This window comes from Nanorana parkeri, unplaced genomic scaffold, assembly GCF_000935625.1.
Source record: "Nanorana parkeri isolate BGI_ZX_2015 unplaced genomic scaffold, ASM93562v1 scaffold4, whole genome shotgun sequence".
Taxonomy (NCBI): domain Eukaryota; kingdom Metazoa; phylum Chordata; class Amphibia; order Anura; family Dicroglossidae; genus Nanorana; species Nanorana parkeri.
The window spans coordinates 3,883,461-3,906,579 of record NW_017306272.1 but is presented as its reverse complement, the minus strand read 5'-3'; the positions used below and the strand labels follow the sequence as shown (position 1 = coordinate 3,906,579).

Here is a 23,119-nt window from a genome sequence, read left to right as displayed (position 1 = left end):
GCCAACCCTGGAGGAAAAACATGATCAGCATTTGCCTGAAACAAGAGTGCACTCAACCGATGGCTGTCACCAATACCAATAAAATTTCACATTTATTGTGTTTACATACTACCCCACAGAGCCCTGATTAAACCAGGGCTCTGTGGGGTCTCACCAGAGCTTTGAGGGGGCCTCACCAGGGTAGCAGGGCTCTGTGGGGTCTAACCAGCCTTGTTAGACCCCACAGAGCCTTGGCAAGACCCCACAGAGCCCTGGCAATATCCCACAGAGCCCTGGGCTCCATGGGGTCTTACCATGGCTTTGTGGGGACTCACCAGGGCTCTGAGGGGGTCTCACCAGGGTAGCAGATAGTAGATTTCTAACAGGGTAGTAGATTTTACATGACACATATTATTTAATTTTTATTTTAGCTGCCTTGTAGTATGTACATATTGTCCACACATCCGATGCACTAATGAAGCAGGAGACTCACCGGCCCAAGGGATCCCGTCAGGTTACGAAGGGAAGGGGGAGGAGTCCGGTGACATCACAGACATCGACGTCAACGGACTCCTCTCTCCTTCCCTTTGTTACCCATCACGGACAACTACATCACCCGACTCCTCCCCCCTTCCCTTCGGTAGCCGACAGAGCCACTCGGGGAGGGGGGGAGGAGTCCGGTGACGTCGATGTCCGTGACGTCACCGGATCTCCGACGGAAGACCCGGAAGCCGGCGGAGAGGTGAGGAACTTTGATCGATCAAAATAATTTTGATCGATCAAAGAAATTAACGATTAATCGACGGATTAATCGTTAATTTCCTCACCCCTAATACATACATTGATTAAATATTCAATATGTATGAGTATGAATATAAGTACTTTTATAGTCTTCTAAAAATCTGTTATTCCTTCTTTTGTTAACTTGTGATAGTATGAGGAGGGATCTTGTTCCCTTATACCTGTAATCACTCAGCCAAGGGGATGTGTTCCCTTTTCGGGGAAGAGTTTCTTTTTGTCATTGGAGAATTGTAGATACATCTAATACTTTGTCCTAGGCGCAATCCCTAGGCAACTTTTTTTAATAGTAGGCACCTGTAGCTACACCTCATATATGGAAGCACTAAAAATCTTTTCTTGTTAGATAGTGATAGGCAGATAGTACAAAAGCCTGTTCAGGTATAATGGAAGAATCTGAGCAGGGCTGCCAGATTTTAAGTACAAAATAACCCAACACTTGTCTTAAAATGAGGCAAATATAGCCAAGACCCCTGATAAAACTTGCACAAAGAACAAAGAATAATAATAATAAACCGAAACCTAGACAGCCTAGAAACCATCATTATAGCTAACAGATACGACTTGCACAAGTGGAAATTTCACTTTTCTGTCTTACTGGATACAATTTGGTAAAGTTATGCTATCAATAACATCTGCGTCTGTCTGGAAAATTCAAAACTGAGCATTTAATATGAAAACATATCAGCAGATGTTACTGTGTAAAAATCGCAATTAAAATGAATAGTAGATGCAGAGATCTCAATAGCTTAAGTTTTTGACTTATCTCTCCCATGCCTCCCTATTGGTCCATTACAGCTAAACTCCAGGCAACCAACTAAATACACTGAAGAGAGTTGTTTTACCTGCCATAGAATCTGTATTTCTGTGCATCCAATTCTAACAATCACACTGCTCTTCCACACAGCACAGTCCTTCCTGGCAGGAGAGAGGACCTAATCTTTCTCTGCTGCATTTTCACTTTCCATCCCATGAATGGACATTGAAAAGAGAAGCAGGGTATTGAGCTTATCTCTCCGTAACTTTGCTCATCCCCTTTGCACTCCAACACACCTGATTGGCTTACATGCTACTCATCCCTTCCCCAGTCTGCAGTACAGGAACTGAAAGAGGCTGACACCAAGTATAATTCATGTGAAAATCACTCATCCTCATAGTTCGAGCCGACGCGTGACAATGACACTGTCACACGTCGGCTCAATAGATCGGGAAGTGAGCGAACACATACCGTCGCTTGCTCACTTCTCTATCATCTCCCTGCAGAGAGCAGTGATTGTCAGTCACGGCTCCCTGTAGGGATTCCCCCCTTCCCGCTCCGATCCTCCAGCGCTGACTGGAGGAACGGACGGGGGAGGGGGCGGGTACAGCTGGCAGAGCCAGCTGTCACTCACGCAGCTGGGTGGATCTCTACAGCATTGTCGGGATCCGTCCCGGCTGTGGCGGTCTCAGAATACCGCGAGCTGTAGCTCACGATATACTGAGCTTTGGGTCTCGGGAGGACGCAAGTATATGTCGTTTCGTGACCCTTAAGAGAACAAAGGGGAAAAACACTTACCCCATAGTTCTCTTTTAACACCACTTGCATTAAACTGGTTACTGTATCTATTTTGATCTACTGTTCTGAAATGTGGTTTTCACTGAAGGTAAATTCTGCTTATTCATTTTGTCTTCATATGCCCACTTTAGATGCCCATGTTTACTTGTTTTACTCCAAGATAAGAGAAAAAATATTTAGTTTTTATTTACTTGCAATGTGCCTTTGAACTTGCTAGCAAATTTGACTTCTTTGATTTTGAGGCTTGGATGACTACAGCCTTTTATTCAACTGAACACGGTATCTATATGCTTGTTTTTGGAACAGTGAAATTCAGCATGCTGGCTGAATTGTGTATATATAGTGTGGCAGTGCATGGCAGTGCCACTGCGTTATCTCCATTCCTGTGTCCAGAATCTGAGTGGCCAGCGCATGCTGATGGCACAGGTGTGCACAGCCTTTAAATTAAAGTTGTTGGGAAGGGTTCAAGACTCCACCTGGGAGACAGGAAGGTCCCACCCAGGAGACAGAGTGGGGTCCAGTGCAGCAGGGTGCTGTGGATTGGGAAGAACCCCCAGTGTGCAGGTTAGCACATGACTGAGGCTGTCTGGAGGAACAGACAGTGGCCTAAGGTCTAAGGCCAGAGCAGCGGTGCTGCCAATGCAAAGCCAGGAGGCTGGATGGGCAGGTGCTACCATGAGATGCTAAAGAACCCCTGCGAGGGTAATTGTTCTGTTTTGTGGACTTTCATTTAATAAAAGTGGGCAAGGAAGCCCTTGAATGAAGATTACAGCGAGTGGATGCGTCCTTTATGCGCTACTATTTGGAGCTAATCCTCACAATAGGAACTAATTTGATGGGAGTGTCTAATTACTGTCTGTGCTGGTCTAGCTCCCTGCCCCTCCCCTTACCTCCCTACAGAAACTTTTGTGTAGCTGCAGGGGAGGAGTAAAGGGGAATAGTACAGAGCAGCCTATTTAAACCAGGGTTTTGTAAAATCCTAGGGTTCCTCCAGAGGCTGTTACGGGTTCTATGAGCAATTTTTGACTCTTTGATAAGTAACCACAGCCAACAATGATCTGTTAGCTAGTTGTAGGGGGAAATCTTCTCACGGATGATCATGCTAATGTATTGCGAGCTGTACACATAGTACTATTAGCAGAGGTTCCCTGAGATGGAAGGTTACTTCAAGAGTTCCTCTGTGTTAAAAAGATTGAAAAAAGCTCCTGACATCAAATTCAATAAACAGCAGACTCGGGGCTTCTGGATGTCTACAAAAGGAAGGCTTATAAAGGTAAATAACATGCATAAAATGTGTTGAATATACATATAATAATGTGGGAAGATTGTTGCTGAAATGTGATACTCTGTATCAGAGTTTACATACACTTTAGAGACCTTACTGGTCTGGCGATAGGGTCTCTTTAAAGTGTATGTAAACCCTAAATTCATTCTTGCATATAGCTGGCAATTACTCTAGAAATCTAAAGTCTTGGAGTTTTAGCCTTTGTTGTAGCTTTTTACCCTAATTACCTGTTGCTCGTGCCAGTTTTTGCATTGCCTCTTGCATTTCTTTAACAGGGAACAGTACTAAACCACCTGCTCTCAAATCAGTAGTAGCGTAGCCACCCTTCTGTTCCTCCTGTTTACTGAGCACGCAGCAACATCACTGGCAGTGGTCTTCGCTGTGACTTCCTCTGTAGCAGCATGCTGCTTCTAGACACACTAAACCATTGCATTGGGCTGGACATAGTTACCCAATTGACATGATGTAATTAAATCTAACAGTGAACTTACCCATATCCCTTCATGTGTCTGACTTCACCATTCTGTACATATATACTGGGAACCAGGACCGGATTTACCCTCCCTGCCGCCCCAAGGCCGGGTTCGGCAATGCCCTCCCCGCCGAGGGAATGCGGGGGCTGCAGGGTTGGTTTTAATTTTTGTACGGTTTTTTTTTGTTTCTCTCCTTTTTAAAAAAACTTTATCACTTTTAATTTTTTTTTACTTTTTAAATTTGTATTTATCTTGTCATCTTTAACTTTTTTTTATAATTTTTAAACTTATTTTTTATTTATAATTATTTTCTTTTTTTTTAAAATATTTTTCTTACTATTTTTTACTTTATGTATTACTTTATTTTTTAATGCAATTATTATTATTACTTATTATTTTTTTACTTTTGTTTATGTAATTATTTTTTTATCAATTGTTTTTTTTTTTTTTACCTAAACTTTATTGCTATCACACAGGAGCTAACAAGTTGCTGTGTGATAGCATTTGGAGGTGACGGGTTCTCTTTATGGAACCTGTCACCTCCAATACAGGAGTTCTAGCACAGCACTATGCTGGAACTCCTGTGACAGGTGAGAGGGGAAGAGCACAGCTCTCCCCTCTCACTGTCTACACGGAGCGCCAGGGTTACTTTTAACCCTGCTGCTCTGCTTACCGCTCTCCATTCGAAAGGCGGCGAGGACGGAGCCAGGAGGATGCAGCATGGAGAGAGGTAAGTGCAGTGAAGGGAGGGGGGCGGCGGGGGGAGAACGGACCGGAACTCTGATTACAAGTGTTCTCGGCAACATTGCCGAGAACACTTGTAAAGAAACAAGTAATTTCTCCTATTCTACATTTAGCTCTGCTTGTGCAAAGCAGGGCTAAATGTAGAAAGTAAATTACCGCCCGGAACTCTATGTTTCCGGGTGTCAGGTGATTCAAACCTGTGCCGCCCCTCTGCTCAGCGCCGCCCCGAGGCCGGGCCTCGGTGGCCTTGCCAGGAATCCAGCCCTGCTGGGAACTGATTTTTTATTTTAAAGTGACATTAAACCCTCAGATTTTTTTAACATAAAACAATACTGTAATGTGTGCCTTACTGTAATCCATGGTAGTTTCCCCTTCTCTTTGCTGCTCTTCCTTTTAAATCCTCATGTCTTCTCATGCTGGGCAGAACTTCTGTTTTGCAGCAGACTGCCTTGTCTCAGGAATGGCTACATGGTGTCTGTGTATAGGTTTGTAACCTGAGCCAGCACTACAGGAAGAGGCCCTGAGCTGCAAAGGGAAGTTCTCCCTCATGAGACATGAGGATTCAAAAGGAAGACCAGCAAAGAAAAGGGAAACTACCATGGATTACAGTAAGGCACACATTACAGTATTGGTTTATGTTAAAAAAATCTGAGGGTTTAATGTCACTTTAACACCAGGTCACTGATTCTCAAGAGAAAAAGTACACACATTGATACTGTATAATTTTTCCTGGCAAATGATTTCTTGACTGCAGATTTCATTTAGAATACATATATGTCTCTATATCCAATGATAGCTTCTGTTAGTATGGATAAAGCAAATAAAACTGTTGTGAAACAGTCGCATTACTACATGAATAATATGTTATTTAGCTGTAATGTTCTAAGACATGTCTGCTGACTTCTTCAACTTATGGAAAATATGAAAAAGGAATGTCAGGAAGTGACATTACAGAAAGGAACAAGGTGTGGTCTGTGGAAGCTGAAATTTACGAGTCTTTGGGGGTCTCTCCACTATGGATAAAGACAACACTGCAGCAATTAATGAATTGTTTATGTGCTTATGTGACATTCCAAAATCAAACAATTCATTATCCATCTCCTTCCATTACTTTGGGGGATTGGGACAGGCAACTGATATTAAGCCAGAAGAAAATATCCCATAATGCCTCTTTCACCAAGAGCCTATAAATGAACCAAAAGGCTAATTTTCTAGTACATAGGTCACTGCTAATTAGGAATAGCTGCTTATTTACTGTAAGTCTGTGTTAGTGAATGCACATGATGTATATTAAAGCGTATGTCCAGCCAAAAATGTTTTTTCTTTGTCTTGGATGCCGTGGGGAAGGGTTGGGACTGTTGCTGGGTGGACATGTCTGCAGTAAAATGTAAAGTTCAAGGAAATCAGAGACATGAGTGATTTAGATAGGTAATGACATTTTGCTGTGCTTATTCTTGAAAACATTTCATAAGGTGAAATGATCCTTTAACAGACAAACGGAGCCACAAGGCAAGATCAGTTACCGTATAAATACACACAGGCCACAGGCCTAAAGGCCAACTCCAGCCCCGTTTTATTTAGATAAAACAAGGAGGTGTTAGACCTTTTATAACTTCAGCCCTCCAGCTGTTGCAGTACTACAAGTCCCATAAGCCTTTGCAAGACAGCCACAGGCATGACTTCTAGATGGGGTTTGTAGTTTCACCACAGCTGGAGGACCGAAGGTTGGATAACCCTGTTTTATTTGATGTTTGGCTGGCTGGGGAGTCTTCTGCTCACTTTCTGTCTCTGTGACACCAGTACCAGAAACTAGGTAACAGGAGTAACTGCACAGAAAGACACAGACACCAGACAGAGGTTCTGATCTTACCCAACTCTGCAGAAAAAAAGGTGTTTCAATGCTGTCTTTGGAGAGATTGTCCTTCACTTCCTGTCCCTCTGTCCCTGTGACAAGCAGCAAGAGGACATCTCCTCAGTGGGGACAAAGACGACAGAAGTCTGACAAAGGTTCTAACCCTTCCTTCTCGTTACAAAAATGTAGACTGGATTGGGTTTTAGGGGCATGCTTGTGTGATACATATTTAACATGCGATCTGTATTGTAGGGAGAATGCAATTCTACTGCACTGGGCTTAGATGCACAAATGGCCTAGGAGAAGTACAGGAATGGCGTCCTACATTAAACTGTGTAAATTTAAAACATGCTGAACTGCACAGGATCTTGTCTGGAGAATAAAAGTCTTTATATAAGGAGCAATAAAAAGCACTGTCCAAATCTCCCCTTCTTGAGCCTCAAACCCTAACGCATTTCACCATAAGGCTTAAAGGAGAACTATGAGGTGAGTGATTTTTACTCATCCTCATAGTTCGAGCCGACGTGTGACAATGAAACTGTCACATGTTGGCTCAATAGATCGGTAGGTGAGCGAACACATACCGTCGCTCACTCACTTCTCGATCATCTCCCTGCAGAGAGCTGTGATTATCAGTCACGGCTCCCTGCAGGTATTTCCCCCCTCCGATCCTCCAGTGCTAACTGGCGGAACGGACGGGGAAGGGGGAGGGTACAGCTGGCTCTGCCTCTGAATAGGCAGAGCCAGCTGTCACTCACGCAGCTGGGTGGATCTCAAAAGTAAGGTCGGGATCCGTCCCGGCTGTGGCAGGTCTCAGTATAAAGCGAGCTGTAGCTCTCTATATACTGAGCTTTGGGTCACGGGAGGAGGTTGGTATATGACCTCCCGTGACCCTTAAGAGAACTATGGTGAAAAACACTTACCCCATAGTTCTCTTTTAACCATAGAGATCTCTAAAGATAAGATCCTGTGGTGTGCGGCATGTTTTGAATTTTGACCTTTTGAAGTGGAACACTAGCTGCCTGTACCTGGGATGTGTACGCAGTCGGAATCCAGGGATTTGCTGTGTTTGGATACTACATTAAATTCCATATTTGGTCATACTGATAGGATCCATATTTGTACCCTTGTATTCAGAAGGTGTTGTTAACATCCACATTTGCTCTTTACAAACATCTAAAACATTTTATGGTTATCATGTGCTTATTTGGCAATTTTTTTGGGGGGTGTACAAGAATAAGGGAGGTAGGACACATTCATTGGCTGCCCAAATTTTATCCCCTCAAATGATTTTATTGCAATGCGGGTGGCAGACAACAGTTAAGCAAATCTGTACAAATCTGTGCAATCCATTCAATTATATAGTTACATATACTGTATGTGGCAAGTTGTATTTTTTGTTGTACAGACCTGCATCAGTAAGGATTGAATTGGTTTATGAGAGGCCATAATTACATAAGAAGGTTAGTAAACACAGCCGTCTCCAACACGGAGAACATTGGAGCCACATTTTCCACTTATTCCAGAATCTGCTTCATTCTGTGGTAATAAATGTTGGATTCATTCTTAACATTACACTTATTTTACATGCATGTACCGCGAAACAAAATGCAGAGGAAAAATACAAACAATATATAGTTGGGTTTTAGACATTTAGGGCTGGTTTACACCATCTCCAGTGCATTCCAGCATGATTAGCTGCCGGGACGCATTGGATCGCATCCTGGCCGGCTCCCTGCGTTCTGGGGCAGTAGGTGGCACAGCAGTGCATTCAAGTCAATAGCACAGCAGCCATGACTCCCCCCCAGTTATTTTTTGCGATCACACTGGACTGGAATGCAGGCATTGATTTGCCACGTGTTCTGGTGTAGGCAATTGCAAAGCTTGAACGCACTTGAATGCACCGCCATGCCCCCTTCCACCCCAGAACGCAGGGAGCCGGCCAGAATGCAATCCTGTGCACTCCAGCAGCTAATCGTGCTGAAACGTGCTGGATATGGTGTGAACCGGCCCCCAAATAGTTTTATATACTGCAATGCTTAAGGCGAGTGTAGCCATAATAGTGCAATAGCAAGAACACAGTTGAGTACTGGCCGTGATACTTTCTTTAGTTACCCTTGAAAGCTTGTCCTGAAAATTTACCCAATCAGCTTTTGTCAAAGGAGCCGAGCTGACAATTTTCAGCAAACAGTGACTGCAACCAGTCATCTGAAGTCACTGTTCATGTATTCTGACAGCGGTAGGTGCTGGCTGTCAGTATACAATAGCTGCAATGGGAGTTTAGAGTTAAAGTGACATTAAACCCTCAGATTTTTTAACATAAAACAATACTGTAGTGTGCGCCTTACTGTAATCCATGGTAGTTTCCCTTTTCTTTGCTGCTCTTCCTTTTAAATCTGTATCTGTTCTCATGCTGGGCAGAACTTCTGTTTTGCAGCAGACTGCCTTGTCTCAGGAATGGATACATGGTGTCTGTGTGTAGGTTTGCAACCTAAGCCAGCACTACAGGAAGAGGCAGTCAGCTGCAAAGGGAAGTTCTCCCCAAGCATGAGAAGACATGAGGATTTAAAGGAAGAGCAGCAAAGAGAAGGGAAACTACCATGGATTACAGTAAGGCACACATTACAGTATTGGTTTATGTTAAAAAATCTGAGGGTTTAATGTCACTTTAAGCGTGGATGGAGGAATCTGTTAACATTGCTCTTGCTCTCTAAATAGTGTTGTTGCTCAGAGCACTGTTCAGGTGAGAATTGGGCGTCAGAGACCTGGGCTGCTGCTTGTGTGTAAAAAGCGGCAGTCAGACTTTCCTAGTGCTGCCAGAGTTTTTTAAAATCTTGCTGCAGCCTTTAGTTAAGTAAAAAAAAGAGGCATATTCATTATTGTACAGGGATCAGTTGGGCCTTTTGTCTCACATGCTAATTTCAGGTAATTCATGCACTAGGGAGTGACACCGGAATTCCCCATTCTGAACTGAGAAAGCTGATCAGATGACCAGCAAAACATCTTCAAAAAAAAATAAATACAGCAAGTCCAGTTGCCTTTATTTTATTTTTTTCATTACAGATATGGCTCAGAACATGCACCTTGAATGTCAGCAATGGCAGCTCCTGTATTTCTGTTCTCATATGTTCCCTTTAACATGTTCTCTGTGGCAGTCTGTCATGGTTATATTTACTACATGATCCCATTTTTTGTACTCTGATGAGAACAAATTACAGAAACGGAGTCAGTATCCAAAACAAACTGGTTTTTGAGTCCTCATGTTCAACACAGTATAAATTACTGGAAACAGGCATTCTCAAAAAAATGTTACTGCGCAAAAATAGAAAATGAGCCTGTGGACAGAAATATGCCTCCACCTTTATTACTAGCATTCTCTTCTCTATGCGGCAAAAATTCGATAGTTCAGTAATGGATTTGACAGACACTGGGCTGCTTATGTCCAGACCACATCATAAATTACCTTCTTCAACAGTGGCTAAGTGAAAACTCATGTTTTACTCTTCCCTGAAGCAGAAGCCAAATGAAACAGTCATCTGCATTCTTCTGAATTCATTGATGAAGACACATATGTGTATATCCATTAACTCCTTACTACCGCAATGCCCAAAATGGTTTGTGTATTTTGTGAATCAGGGAAAAACCATGTTTTTAAAGTAGAAGTCTAGGTACAAATCATTTTATTTAAATACATTCCTCAATAGCCACAAAGAATATAAATCCACTTTGTGTTCACCAAGTGCCTTTTTATTCACATATGTATATTACCTTTTAAATGTAGCGGTGACATTATCACTGTGGTGGACATAGCTGTGCACCAGCAGGCCCCACCCACTACAGGCTGCCTGCAGAAAACTACAAGAGGGGCGGATAAAAGACCAGTCACCCTGCACAAGCAGAGAGACCAGCAGTGACTGGTCTTCACTACAGGAAGCTTCACAGAGGCAAGGTACCTGTGTTGTTTAATAGTGGATTACTGCACAGATCTGGAAGAAATACTTAAAGAATACTAAGATTGAAATAAAAATACACATGCCTCCTGTATTTAGCCGATATTTGTTTAGCCTGGAGTTCAAAGGCTACAAATATACAGATTACTGTAGATGATTCTCTAAACCAGTAGTTCTTAGGCTGGCATCACACTTGTGAATTGCGGTAATACATGTTTTACAGCACATTATCAATATGCATTGATTAGACACCATCCTCAGAGACCGTAACATACAGGGGTGCAGGTATTCTTAAAAACTTAAGACCACACAGGGACTCATATTCACACATGAACGAACAACACACACACAGACACACAAAGGTTGAACTTGATGGACCTGTGTCTTTATTCAACCTCAAATACTATGTAACTATATTACTATGTGGGTTGCAGTTGCATTCATTTAGAATAGCACCTCAAAGCACACATACAGTAGCAGTTGACGCATTCAATTTACAACATATATATCATGTGTTGTGGTGTGCTGCCTTGGAGAAAATGCTGCAGATGCAGATGTTTGTTCGTCAAAGTGCCAACCCATTGAAAAGGCAGCATACTAGAGCGCGTGTAAAAAACATGCATTAAAGCAAGCACAAGTGTAAAGGGGCCCATAATTATCTAAGTGCCCCATCAAGGATATCACCCCCAGAGTTAAAGGAGAACTATGAGGTGAGTGCTTTTCACTCACCTCATAGTTCTAGCCGACCTGTGACAATGAGACTCTCACAGGTCGGCTCAGTAGATCGGGAAGTGGGCGAACACATACCGGTGTTCGCTCACTTCTCGATCCTGTCACAGCTCTCTGCCGTGACAGGGGAGTGGCTGGATCGACCCCTCCCCGCTCCGATCCTCCAGCGCTGACTGGCGGAACGGACGGGGGAGGGGGCGGGGACAGCTGGCTCTGCCTCTAGATAGGCAGAGCCAGCTGTCACTCACGCAGCTGGGCGGATCCAGACATAATTGTCGGGATCCGCTTCAGCTACTGCGTCTCAGTATACCGCGAGCTCGCGGTATACTAAGCTTAGGGTGACGGGAGGACGCTAGTTTGTGTCCTCCCGTTACCCTAAGGAGAACTATGGGGAAAAGCCCTAACCCCATAGTTCTCCTTTAACCATATGCCTTTACCTATGTATCCATAAACCTTATCCTTTTATGTTTAAGGAATGGCCATGTTTTAAGAACTGTCTAAATATGTTTCTAAAGTGGCTTTATCGCTTACAGAAAGTTTATTTGAAGGAGAATTATGGGATGAGTGAAATACACTGATTCCAATAGATAGAGCCAACTCGTGACATTGCAGCTGTCACATGCCGGCTCTATAGATCGAGAACTGAGCAATCACATACCGCTGATCGCTCAGTTCCTGAACTTCTCCCCGCAGGGATTCCCCCTCCCCTCTCTGTTCCTCCAACGCTGACTGGAGGGACAGACAGTGCTGGGGGTGGGCACATCTGGCTCTGCCTCTAGAGAGGCAGAGCCAGCTTTCAATCAGATATTATTGTTGGGGTCGATCCCAGCTGCAGTGCGGCTCTGCGCTGTCAGCATATAGTGGGCAATATCTCACTATATGCTGAGGTTGGGTCACAGGAGGAGATTAGTAAATGTCCTCCTGTGACCCTAAAGAGAACTATGGGCAAAAAAATGTTGCCCACAGTTATCTTTTAAAAACACCAAACCTGTAAAGAAGCACAGGAAGACTTACCTCTCGTGCTGCCAGCACAACTGAAAAAAAACTGCTCCACAGCAGAATAATTCCCATGTGAAGTCTCTTCCGAAAAATGACACTACTGTGCTCTGCAGAGACAGATTGGCCGGAGGAACTAGCCAATGCTGGGGGAACACAGGAGATCAACACTCCCGTAAGTGAAATTTTAAGGACGTGAGTTGTTTTATGTCACAGCTCTAGTAAAACTTGGAAAAACACGATATAAATAAGACATCTTTTTGGTAGCATGGGGAGGGGTTATGTCCTTGTTAAAAAAACTATTGCTGTGTTCCCCAAACAAATTGTCTGTCACTTCCTTCTTTGGCGGCACCTGGTGTGTCAGCTTGTGTCAAGGTGTCACTGGGACAGGAAATTAGGGGAAATCTCAAGGATGTAAACAACAACAAAAAAAACAATCAAACACTCTAATCCTTCCTCTAATAAAATGTGAAACAACTTAACAGCAGTTGGAATTAACAAAACATGTTTTGCCGCAACCTTATAACTACAAAACATTATTTTTCTTTAAAAATGTGACTAGTTACTGATTATTGCCCTGCAGCTTATGGCAGTTTCCTAATATTACTGGCAAACCATCCAAAATATCTTTGCTGGAAAATAATTTTATTTCTTAACATTTGTACTAATCTTGCTAGTGCAAACTGCTGGAAACTGTCAAGGAATGAACCAATCAATGAACAGAGGTTTTGTTATAATTCCAAAGCACACTCCCTAGGTATTAAGGTTTGACTATACTTCTTATATGGCCTTCATTTATTCCTGCACACAGTAGTGTACCCCGTGCTGGCAGCAGTGCGTTTACATATAACAATTTTCTTTATATGCTGCTTAAACTGATAAAACTATTCAGTGAGGGTCCTGTCATAAAATGTATGCACATTATACAATATTGCTTTGGGTGAACCTAACATTTCTATGGTTGATTAACAATTTCTACGGTTTAATCATTCTGCAGGAAAGGGAATGTTTACATTGGAATAAAAAAGTCATTATATACTGTGCTTGGAGCATAAAAAAGCCGCCAGGACCCCAAATGAGTATGACTTGGAGTGATGCTTTCAAGGCCAAAAAGATGAATTTATGACGTCCATAGTAAGATATGAAAAGGCGAGACTGCAGTGTGGTGTCTCCGGGCAAAGATGTGGGATAAGACTTTCCGATCCTTGGGGCTTAGCATGTCTGGTCCATGCTTGTTCAATTATTCCACTCACACTACCAAATGCAGACCTGGATGGGGCACTGCAAGGTGGTTCAACTTATAGAAGGCACGTCAGGTACGAATAAATCCACACTGACTAAACTGGCTTATGAAGCACTGCTACTAACAAACATTAAATATAGAACCATCCACCTCCTTTGGAAGCATGGAAGTAGTAGCCTCATAGCAAAAGCCTAGATGTATAATATAAGAAAGACATGCTCAAGAAGGACTTTTATACGTACGGAATTAAAGTGGCTCATGACACAAGGTGGTAGAAAGACATGCTAACTTCCCAGTACATCATTCTCTGAATTAGCTATTATATCTATTAGGGTATTACACCAAGTGATGTCGCAGGTAACCAGAGGGAAACCATTTCCTGCACCCGTAAATCTGTTTCCAGGCGTGGATCCACCTCATATTCCAGCTGGAGGTGGCTACTGCCTTCTTTATAACACAGCCAGGGACTGTAAGTGTGGCCAGAAGAAAATGTAACATAAAAAAACATAAAGCAATGTTGTTTTCTGTGTCTGGCAAATGAAAAAGAAAAGCAATCTTAAAGCTGAATTTTATGAAGATATAATAGGATTTTTGGACACATTGTAAAATCATACTTCCTGAAAGAAGCAGTGGCTGAGAGATAGACTGTTACAGGTTGAATGACATCCAGACAATGAGGGGAAATTTCCATTTGGTGAATTGGAGCCAGAAGGAAGTTCTGGGTCTCAATATCACTTTGTCTTTGTGCAGCACGAGAAAAAGTTCCTTGCAGGACAGTGTCACCAGTTTAGATACAGTATGGGCAGTTCAGAGTTGATGGCCACAAGAAACACTACCTTGGGAGTAGAAAGAGGAATGCCTCTAGTGGGCTCAAATGGCAGTTTATGTAATTGCAGAGAGAACCAGATTCAGATCCCATAGAGTCATAAGGGAACGGATGGGGGAGCTATATGTACCCCTGTACAAAGGTCTTAATCAGAGGGTGAGAGGTTAACGGTCTCTGAAACAGACAAGAAATGGCAGAAAGCTGACCCTTAATAGTGGTGAGAACTAGATGCTTGTCCAGACCCAGCTGAAGACGGGAGAGAAGTGATCCCACAGAAAAATTCCTGTAGCGAAAGCCCCCAGACTTACACCAAGTGAAGTATGCCATCCACGTTCGATGATAGACCATGCGGGAAGTAAACCTTCTAGCTTTTTGTGTTGTAGGAATCAGAGACTCAGAGATGGCCCTGTCCCTCAGGGGCCCCCTGTAATGCCGTTAAAGCCAGCAACTGTGAAGCAGGATGGCAAATTGGTCTTTGGTTCTTGAACCTGGAACATGTTTGGGTGTAGGGACCACTCTGCTGGGTCCAGACGCTGCTGGCTGAAGAGGTCTGCTTGACAATTGTTTACACATAGAATGTAAACAGCTGACAATGTTGGAATGTAAAGTTCTGCCCAGAAGAGGACCCAATCTACTTCCCTTGCTGCATAATGACTTCTGGTTTCTCTTTGATGATTGATTTATTCTACCACAATGATGCTGTCAGCCTAGTCACCCCAAGTTCCAGAATGTGAATCACCAGATAGTATTTTTCTGATACACAAGTTCTCCGCACTGACATGGTGCCCAGGACTCCTCCCCAGCCTGACAGGCTGGTCTCCACAGTGAGGATCCTCCAAAAGACAGGAACAAAGGACTTGCCCGACAATAGAGCCGGATTCCTGAGCCAACAGTCCAGGGACTGGATCAACTTGTCCCTTGATAACAAAATGTTGCATTGTAGAGGTCTAGAGTGAAACTGGGCAAACAGGACTGCCTTGAAATAGACTACCATCAGCCATAGGAATCTCAAACAGAAGTGGAGTGTCGCACAGCACCTAGACTGGAGAGTTGGAATCTGAGACTTGAGTGTCTGAGATTTCTTTGCCTAAATGAACACTATGGCCTGAGCAGTGTTCACAACTAGATCCAAATACTCTTAATGATGGGTCAGTTCTAACAACAATTTTGGAATGTTCGGGATCCATCTGAATTGCTGTAACGTTAGAATGGCTGGGTTTGTTCGAGAAAGCCTACACAGGTTATTTCTTCAAAGGGAGGTCATATAAGTATTGCAAAATGGGGATAACATAAGAACGCAGTAGGGCCACACATTTGTAGTATAGGGACCCTATGACAAAGCAAAGGAGGCGCTTATGTTCTAGAAAGGCTGGGACATGTAAGTTAAGTAACGTCTTCCGGGTGACGCGCATTGACAGATTTGGTAAATTCCATGTGGATTCTTTGGATTCAAATGAAGACATTCAGAGCTTTGAGATCCAGAATGGCTGAATTACATAGTAACATAGTAGGCAAGGGTGAATAAAGACCAAGGTCCACCCAGTTCAACCTATGTGCATGTGTCTGTGTGTCTGCATGTATGTGTATTTTCCCCATTGGGCTTGGGAACAGTAAACAGGTTGGAATAAGAACCCTGGAACTTTTCTGCCGTAGGAACTGGGGCAATGACACCATGATCCAGAAGACCAAGAGAAGATCTGCTGATCTGTATGGTGACACAGAAGGTCTGAGGTATGAAACTGAGGAGATGGTATGGAGCAAAGCTTTAGCTTCTGGGAGAGAACTTCCTGTACACACCTGTCTAATATGCAAGCTGTCGAAGCATACACAAAGGTTACCAAATGCACCCTCACTCTGGAATATGAGGGCACACCGTAACACAGAGGATGACTTCTTTGGGAATCTGGCAGACTTTGAGTGCCAGACCTTGTGGGTGGACAGGGGGCCAAGCCTGGGGGGTCTTGAGGTGGTGGATGATGGAGTGGAGAAACTAAAGAGACATTTTTTTACAGACAGGGAGGAAGAAGACTGTGCAGTCTATTCCTTGGGTTTCTTCTACTCAGGAAGATGGATGCTCTTGCCACCTGTAGCATCCATGAGGATAGTGTCAGGAGCTGGGCTGAAGAGAAACTGTCCCTCAAAGGCCATGTGAATCAAACACTCTTTTACACAAGGTTTCTGCCAAAAATGCTTTTGATATGCTAGGGATCAACTTCAGCAGCAGTTAAATATCTTTTAAGGGATTTTATCCAGTTTGACAAAGTAAGGTAACAGCCAGAATGGCCCACCAGCAAGAACAAAGCTCTACAAAAAGCTTCCAAACGCCTATAGGTTGGGTCCTTAAGGACAAGTGCATCCTCTACTGGAATGGTAATCCCCTGTTAATTCAGGATACAGTGGGGATAGTGCACTTCTGCACAAAATCCTCACTGAATGGATACAAGGCTAATAAACTTTTGGGGGGAGCAGCTTATCAGAATGCTTTAAATCTCCACAGAGAAACATTTGGAAAAGTCTTAGGAGTTTTAAACAAAGACTGTAAACAGCACTGGTAGAAGCAACAGGCTGGTGCAATACTTTTAAAGCAGTGTGCACTGCATCAGTAAATTGTCTCCCTTAGTTCTGGAATAATAGCAGTAGACTTCTCAGATGCAAGCTCATCAGTCAAGGACTAGAATGACTTAGAATCAGACAGAGAGGGGAATTTATCAAAACTGGAGCAGACAAAATCTGGAGCAGGTGTGCATGGCAACCAATCGGCTACTATTCCGTTTTCAAATCTTAACTGAGCAAAATGAAAAGAGACACTGATTGGTTGCCCTGGGCAACTGCTCTAGATTTAGTTTGCTCTCATTTTGATAAATTCCCCTTAGAGTCTCTTTAGCTGTTAATTATTTAACAGCTTATTTAATTATTCTAATAGTCTTAATACAGCAGAGCAGTAGAAAAGATGTCCACCCTCCTGGCCTCCAGTTTTTTGTTTGCCAATGTCCAATACCCTTCTGTGGGAGGCAGTCTAACCCAATGGTTGAAGACTTCCTTTGTCCCTCAATGAATGAGAAGCAAAAGTATTTTACAATTTGTGTTAAAGTGTCTTTAAAATTGTGGAACTGTCTGAATTTGTTTTGATCTTAGTTGTACATCACTATTGAGCCTGGGAGGGAAGAAGTCAATCCGGCTTTGGAACAGTGATCAGAATAGAGATGTGCGGACAGCTACCGGCAAGGGTTACAGAGAGCGGTAGGTGGTGAGCTCCAAACATAATCAATAGTGGTTTTGGGTTATTTTAGTTGCTTTTTTTAAATGTATAAACTGCTTTTTAAAGTAGACGCAAACCACAAACCCCAACTGGATGACATTTTAACATACATTACACAGGTATGGTCCACTGCTATTTCCATCAGAAAGCCCGCCCTGTGAAATGCCATGTAGTTATCCTTGGACCACATTTCACCCTTATTTCAATTCAAGTTGAAATAAGGGTGAAAAGGAGTATTTTTATTTAAAATATAGGAATTGTTTACAAAACACAGTGCAAATGCCATACAGTGATGATTTAGATCTACTGTGATTTGTAATATTTCATAATACCTAACTAAAAACAAAGATTTTTTTTTAAATCTTATTTTATCCCTGCCGATAAAAATATTCAAAATACGCACACTATGCATTCCCATAAAAGGGGTTCTGAAATATACACAAGTGGTAATATATCTACACATGGAAGCATCTTTAGGAATTGATTTTTGTATGTGGTATGTGAAATATACTAAAGGCCCCTTACCTGTAGGGGTGCTGCTGCGGAATGATGAAGATGGAGTGATGGGTGGGGTGACTGGTGGGGTGAGGCTGCCGCTCCCATGACGTGGGGGTGTGGACACATTTCCTCGGGATACAGAGCTTGACAGTGTCAGTGAGAGCTTGGGCTGGATTTTCTTCTTTAAGGTTTCTTGTTCTCGTCGAGCTGCATCAGTCATGAATCTACAAAATTACAATTAAAATAAGGAATTAATCTACAGTATAAAGAATAGTTGTGATGTCTTCTAAAGATGTGCTGCTGTAACTATGTGACAAAACACCTTTAACTACAAACTCTACTCTATTTATTTGTTATTCACATATTGCCAGCATTAGTCATTCTAATCCATATTAGGGCTCATGCACATAGCAGTAAATGCTTGTATAGTGTACAGTATGCCCTATTTTCTCTGCTGGGAGTGACAGGTACAGTGACCAGCCACTGCCAGTAAAGAAAGCTATATACACTTAAAATTTCGTCTGGTTCTTGAAGAACCACCCAAAAATTCACTGCATGGGTGCCACTCTTCTGTCTGGCATCCCTCGATCAGCTGATCAAAGAAGCAGGTTGGAAAAATTCTGGTCCGAATGGAACTATCAGCCAATTAGCTGATAGCTCCAATTGGAAATTCTGACAGTGGCCGCCAGTAGCTGTCAGAATGCAAAGGAAACAGCAGGGGATCAACGCTTGTGTTGAACAAAAAAAATAGAACTGGGTATACCCAGCTTAGGACTGAACCATATGTGCTTCCCTGAACACAGATTGATTAGTGTATGTGTGCATACATATGCGAACATTCCCTGCGATTAACATTTACAGGCTGATGGGTGGTGGCTGTACGCTGCACTCCCGGCAGAGAAAATACAGCCAGCTTGTGTGCTATATGGCCATTTACTGCCATGTGCATCAGCCCTTAAAGATGCTTCCCCTTTTATATGCTGTGCTTCCAAGGTCCAAGTCATACAATATGCAATTGTTTTTAAAGAAAACACTAAGCATTTAAGTATGAGTTACAATCTGCCTACAGTCTCCTTTAAGGTGCCCATACACTGTACGATTCTCGTACGAGAATCGCGGGAAATCCCGCGATCGTACGATAATCGTACAGTGTATGGAAGGCGTGTGACCGTTTCTACTGTACGGTCGCACGTCTTCCGTCGAACAAGCAGGCTTGAAAACCCGCTGAGAATCATGCGGTTAATGGCCTCCTTGTTCGACAACTGGTGTGCACACTGCCCGTTTGCAGTGATCGGAAGCCCGCCCCTCACTGTGGTCAACTTGCGATCATCGGGCTTTCGATGATCGCAGGTATGATCTGCCTGTCCAAGATGGGCAGATCGTAGGAGCTTTTAATAAGCTTACGATCATCGCAAGACAAAAGTCTTGCGATGGTCGTAATGTGTATGGGCACCTTTAGACTAAGTATTGTGCAATGTGAGGGCCTACCAAGAAATTCATTCAGAATACATCCAATCAAGTTAAACCTGACTGTAAAATCAGATTGTATCATATGGTCAGCTTTATCCCTTTAGCAATGCTTTCACTGAGGATTTCATAACAATACAAACTGCTTAGATGTGCTTGTGTTCAGAGGAAAGCAGAGGGATAATCTTGTCAATACTCTGCTGCTCCTTCACTGCCCAATCAAAGTACTAAAGCAGAGAAATGCTTTATCAATATATACTCATCAAATGCTGACCGTCATTTTCATAATCATAAGGTGTTAACCTGAAGCCTGAGTCCAGGCACAAAACCTTTTATTCAAATATATTCCTCAAGAGCCACAAAGGGTATGAATACACTTTGTGTGTACTAAAATCCAGATACCACCTTGTCAAAGTTGCAGTGACATTGTCACTGTGCTGCACATAGCCTGTGCAGGGAGCAGAGCTGTGGGAGGGACCCAACAAGCCCCACCCACTACAGGCTGCCTACAGAAAACGGCAGTGGGTGGATACAAGACCAGAGGCCCTGCAGAAGGAGAGAGAGCAGCAGTGACCGTTCTTTATTACAGGAAGCTCCCACACAGAGGCAGAGTTTCACATTGCACAGATCTGGAAGAAATATACAAGAAAATATACTGAGACTGAAGTAGGAATATACGTCTCTTATATTTGGACAAAATTTGCTCATCTTGGAGTTCAGCTTTAAGCACACAGACAGTAACTGCACCTAGAAGAGTAAGTTAGGACATACAGTATATTAAAGTAGAATGCCAGGAACAAATGTTATTAACCTTTGCAGTGGGGCTACCCCTGCACTGCAAGAATTAACTGCTCATTTTTGTCTAGGTTAAAAAAAGTTATACTCACCCGATGCTCTGAGCCGGCTTGCTCTTAGACTGGTCCTTCCAGGCTCTCTCCCCCTCCTCTGCAGTGGTCTAAGGTCCTGTAAATCATCACATTCTATACACAGTGTATAGATGTGAGGATGCTGAGGAAGATACCAATTGGAGGAGGAGACTGGTTGGAGGGAGCACTGTGGCAGCTGGCCGGCTCAGAGCTTCAGGTGAATATAACTTTGATATTTTAGCACTTAGACACAAACAAGCACTTAACCCTTGCAGTGTGGGGGTAGCACCAATGCAGGGGTTAATAAAAAGTTTTCCTTGAGTTCTTATTTAACCAGTTGACATCCGCGGTGTTAAACCCCCTTCCCATCCAGGCCATTTTTCAGTATTCAGCGCTGCGGTACTTTGACTGACATTTATTCCGTCATGCAGCGCTGTACTGAAATGAATTTTATACCCTTTTTTGGGGACAGATAGAGCTTTCTTTTGGTGGTATTTATTCACCACTGGGGGTTTTATTTTTTTACTACGGGCGGACGGCAAGAGGTTAAAGACATAAAACTGAGATCATGAGATAATGTATTTTTCTCGCAGCACTGGGCACACTGTTTTTGTATTCAGTCTTCAGTTTGTGCCTCCTTGCGGGTATTCCAGTTCACTTCGACCATCTTCAGATTGAGTTGCACAAGAACTTTGGAAAGTTCCATCACTACCATGAAAAGGTTTATTAAGCAACCAATCGTAGCATTCTGGCAGCAAACTAATCACCTTTTGTTCTAAAGAGCTTGCAGTAAAGTAAAAAGTAATAAGGACGAAAACATCAGCCAAAATAAAACAATGGGAAAATAGCTGCAACCTAATTAAACCAATTGGAAGAGTTTAACAACATTTGGATGTTACGGCTGAGTTATAGTTCTCAAAATTCACAAAAAGCAACTAAGATCATCACAACAAACAAGTGATATATGGGAGGCAAAAAATAATATCCATGCTAAGATTTAGTAGTCCTTGTCCACAACAAGGACTGTCCCTTTAATCATACATGTGTAAACCCAATATAATCTTTCTGTTTTATGTTTCATGATTACCCCCTGATCCCGCCCCTCCCTCATACCAGGACATACAGTGGGTATAGAAAAGAATCACCCCCCTTTAAAATAATCAAATTTTGTTGCTTTGCAACCTGAAATGAAGACAGGCACAGTTTTTGTTTTATCCAGCTGTATTTACTCAGTGCAACTTATAACATACAAGTGAAAGATATAACACCAACGTGTCAGAAACAAATAAAGAAAATTCAAAAAAAGAATCACTGAGTTGGAAAAAGGATCCCCCTTGTGTCAGTATTTTGTTGAACCCCACTTTTGCTTTAATTACAGCCTTTAGTCTGTTGGGATATGTCTCTACTAACTTTGCACATCTAGACTTTGCAATATTTGCGCACTCTTCTTTGCAGAACTGCTCAAGTTCAGTTAAATTTGATGGTGACCGTTTGTGGACTGCAGTCTTCAAGAAATTACACAGGTTTTCAATGGGGTTTAAGTCTGGGCTCTGACTAGGCCATGCAAGGACATTCACCCTTTTCTCCTTCAATCACTGTGGGATAAGCAAATGTTGTATAAATACAATAGGCCTGTGCATTCTTAGTTGAATCTTGGGGAGCTTTGTGTATTTCTTCCAGATTTGTGTAGTAATCCAGTGTGAAACTTTACTTCTATGCAGGAACGTCTTGTAATAAAGACCGGTCACTGCTTCTCCCTCTCCTTGTGCAGTGTGACTGGTCTTGCCTCCGACCCCCTGTAGTTTTCTGTACGCAGTCTATAGTGGGTGGGGCCTGCTGGGTTCCTCCCGTAGCTCTGCTCTCTGCACAGGCCATGTGCAGCACATTGGTGATGTCACCACGACATGTACAAGGTAATTACTGGGTTTACAAAGGCATTTAATGCACACAAATATTTTTACAATTTTTGCGGCTATGGAGGAATATATTTGAGAACATTAAGAACATTTTTTTGTCTGCAATTCAGCTGTAAAAGAAAATTAACTATTTCTCATTTGTATTACAGGTGTTTCATAAATGCAGCACACTGTAACTTCCGGTTTACTCAACTGCAAAAGTATGTAAGGAAATGTATCCTTAACAAGCTATAGAACGGTAATTAATAGTCCAATTCCAAGCAACAGGTTAGGCCAATTAGTGACCTGCAAATACCATGTAACAAACACTGTAGCTGTGCTAAAGTCATGAATACCACTCAACCTTAAAAGGTAATCTGTCATTAGGCTGCCACTGCCCCTTCTGGAAAAAAATAGTTGCCTTCAGCTTTTGTACTTTCTATGTCATTGACCTGGATCAAGCATGCAGCAAATGAAGTCAAGATGGTCAGAACACCTGATCTGCATACTTGTTGCAGAAAAAGTATTGAAGCCACTGAATCAACATGACAGCCTGGGAACCAGTACAGATTACCTGTCCTATATGGCCTCCATAAAAAGCAATATGTACTGCAACACTAATTATAAATGTATCTGCACTTACAGTTTTCTCTTAGCCCCCCCCCCCCCCCCCGAAAAGCCTAAAAAAAACAGACGATCCCGGC

At 42.7% G+C, this 23,119-nt stretch overlaps 1 protein-coding gene across 1 annotated transcript in view; it reads right to left on the bottom strand.

Moving 5' to 3' along the window:
• The window catches only part of JAZF1 (JAZF zinc finger 1), a 222,900-nt gene that overhangs the window by 31,608 nt on the left and 168,173 nt on the right, over positions 1-23,119 (bottom strand). Inside the window, exon 3 of the mRNA XM_018576086.1 lies at positions 18,215-18,411. Within this exon, the coding sequence (XP_018431588.1) occupies positions 18,215-18,411 (197 nt within the window). The remainder of the gene's footprint in view (positions 1-18,214; positions 18,412-23,119) is intronic.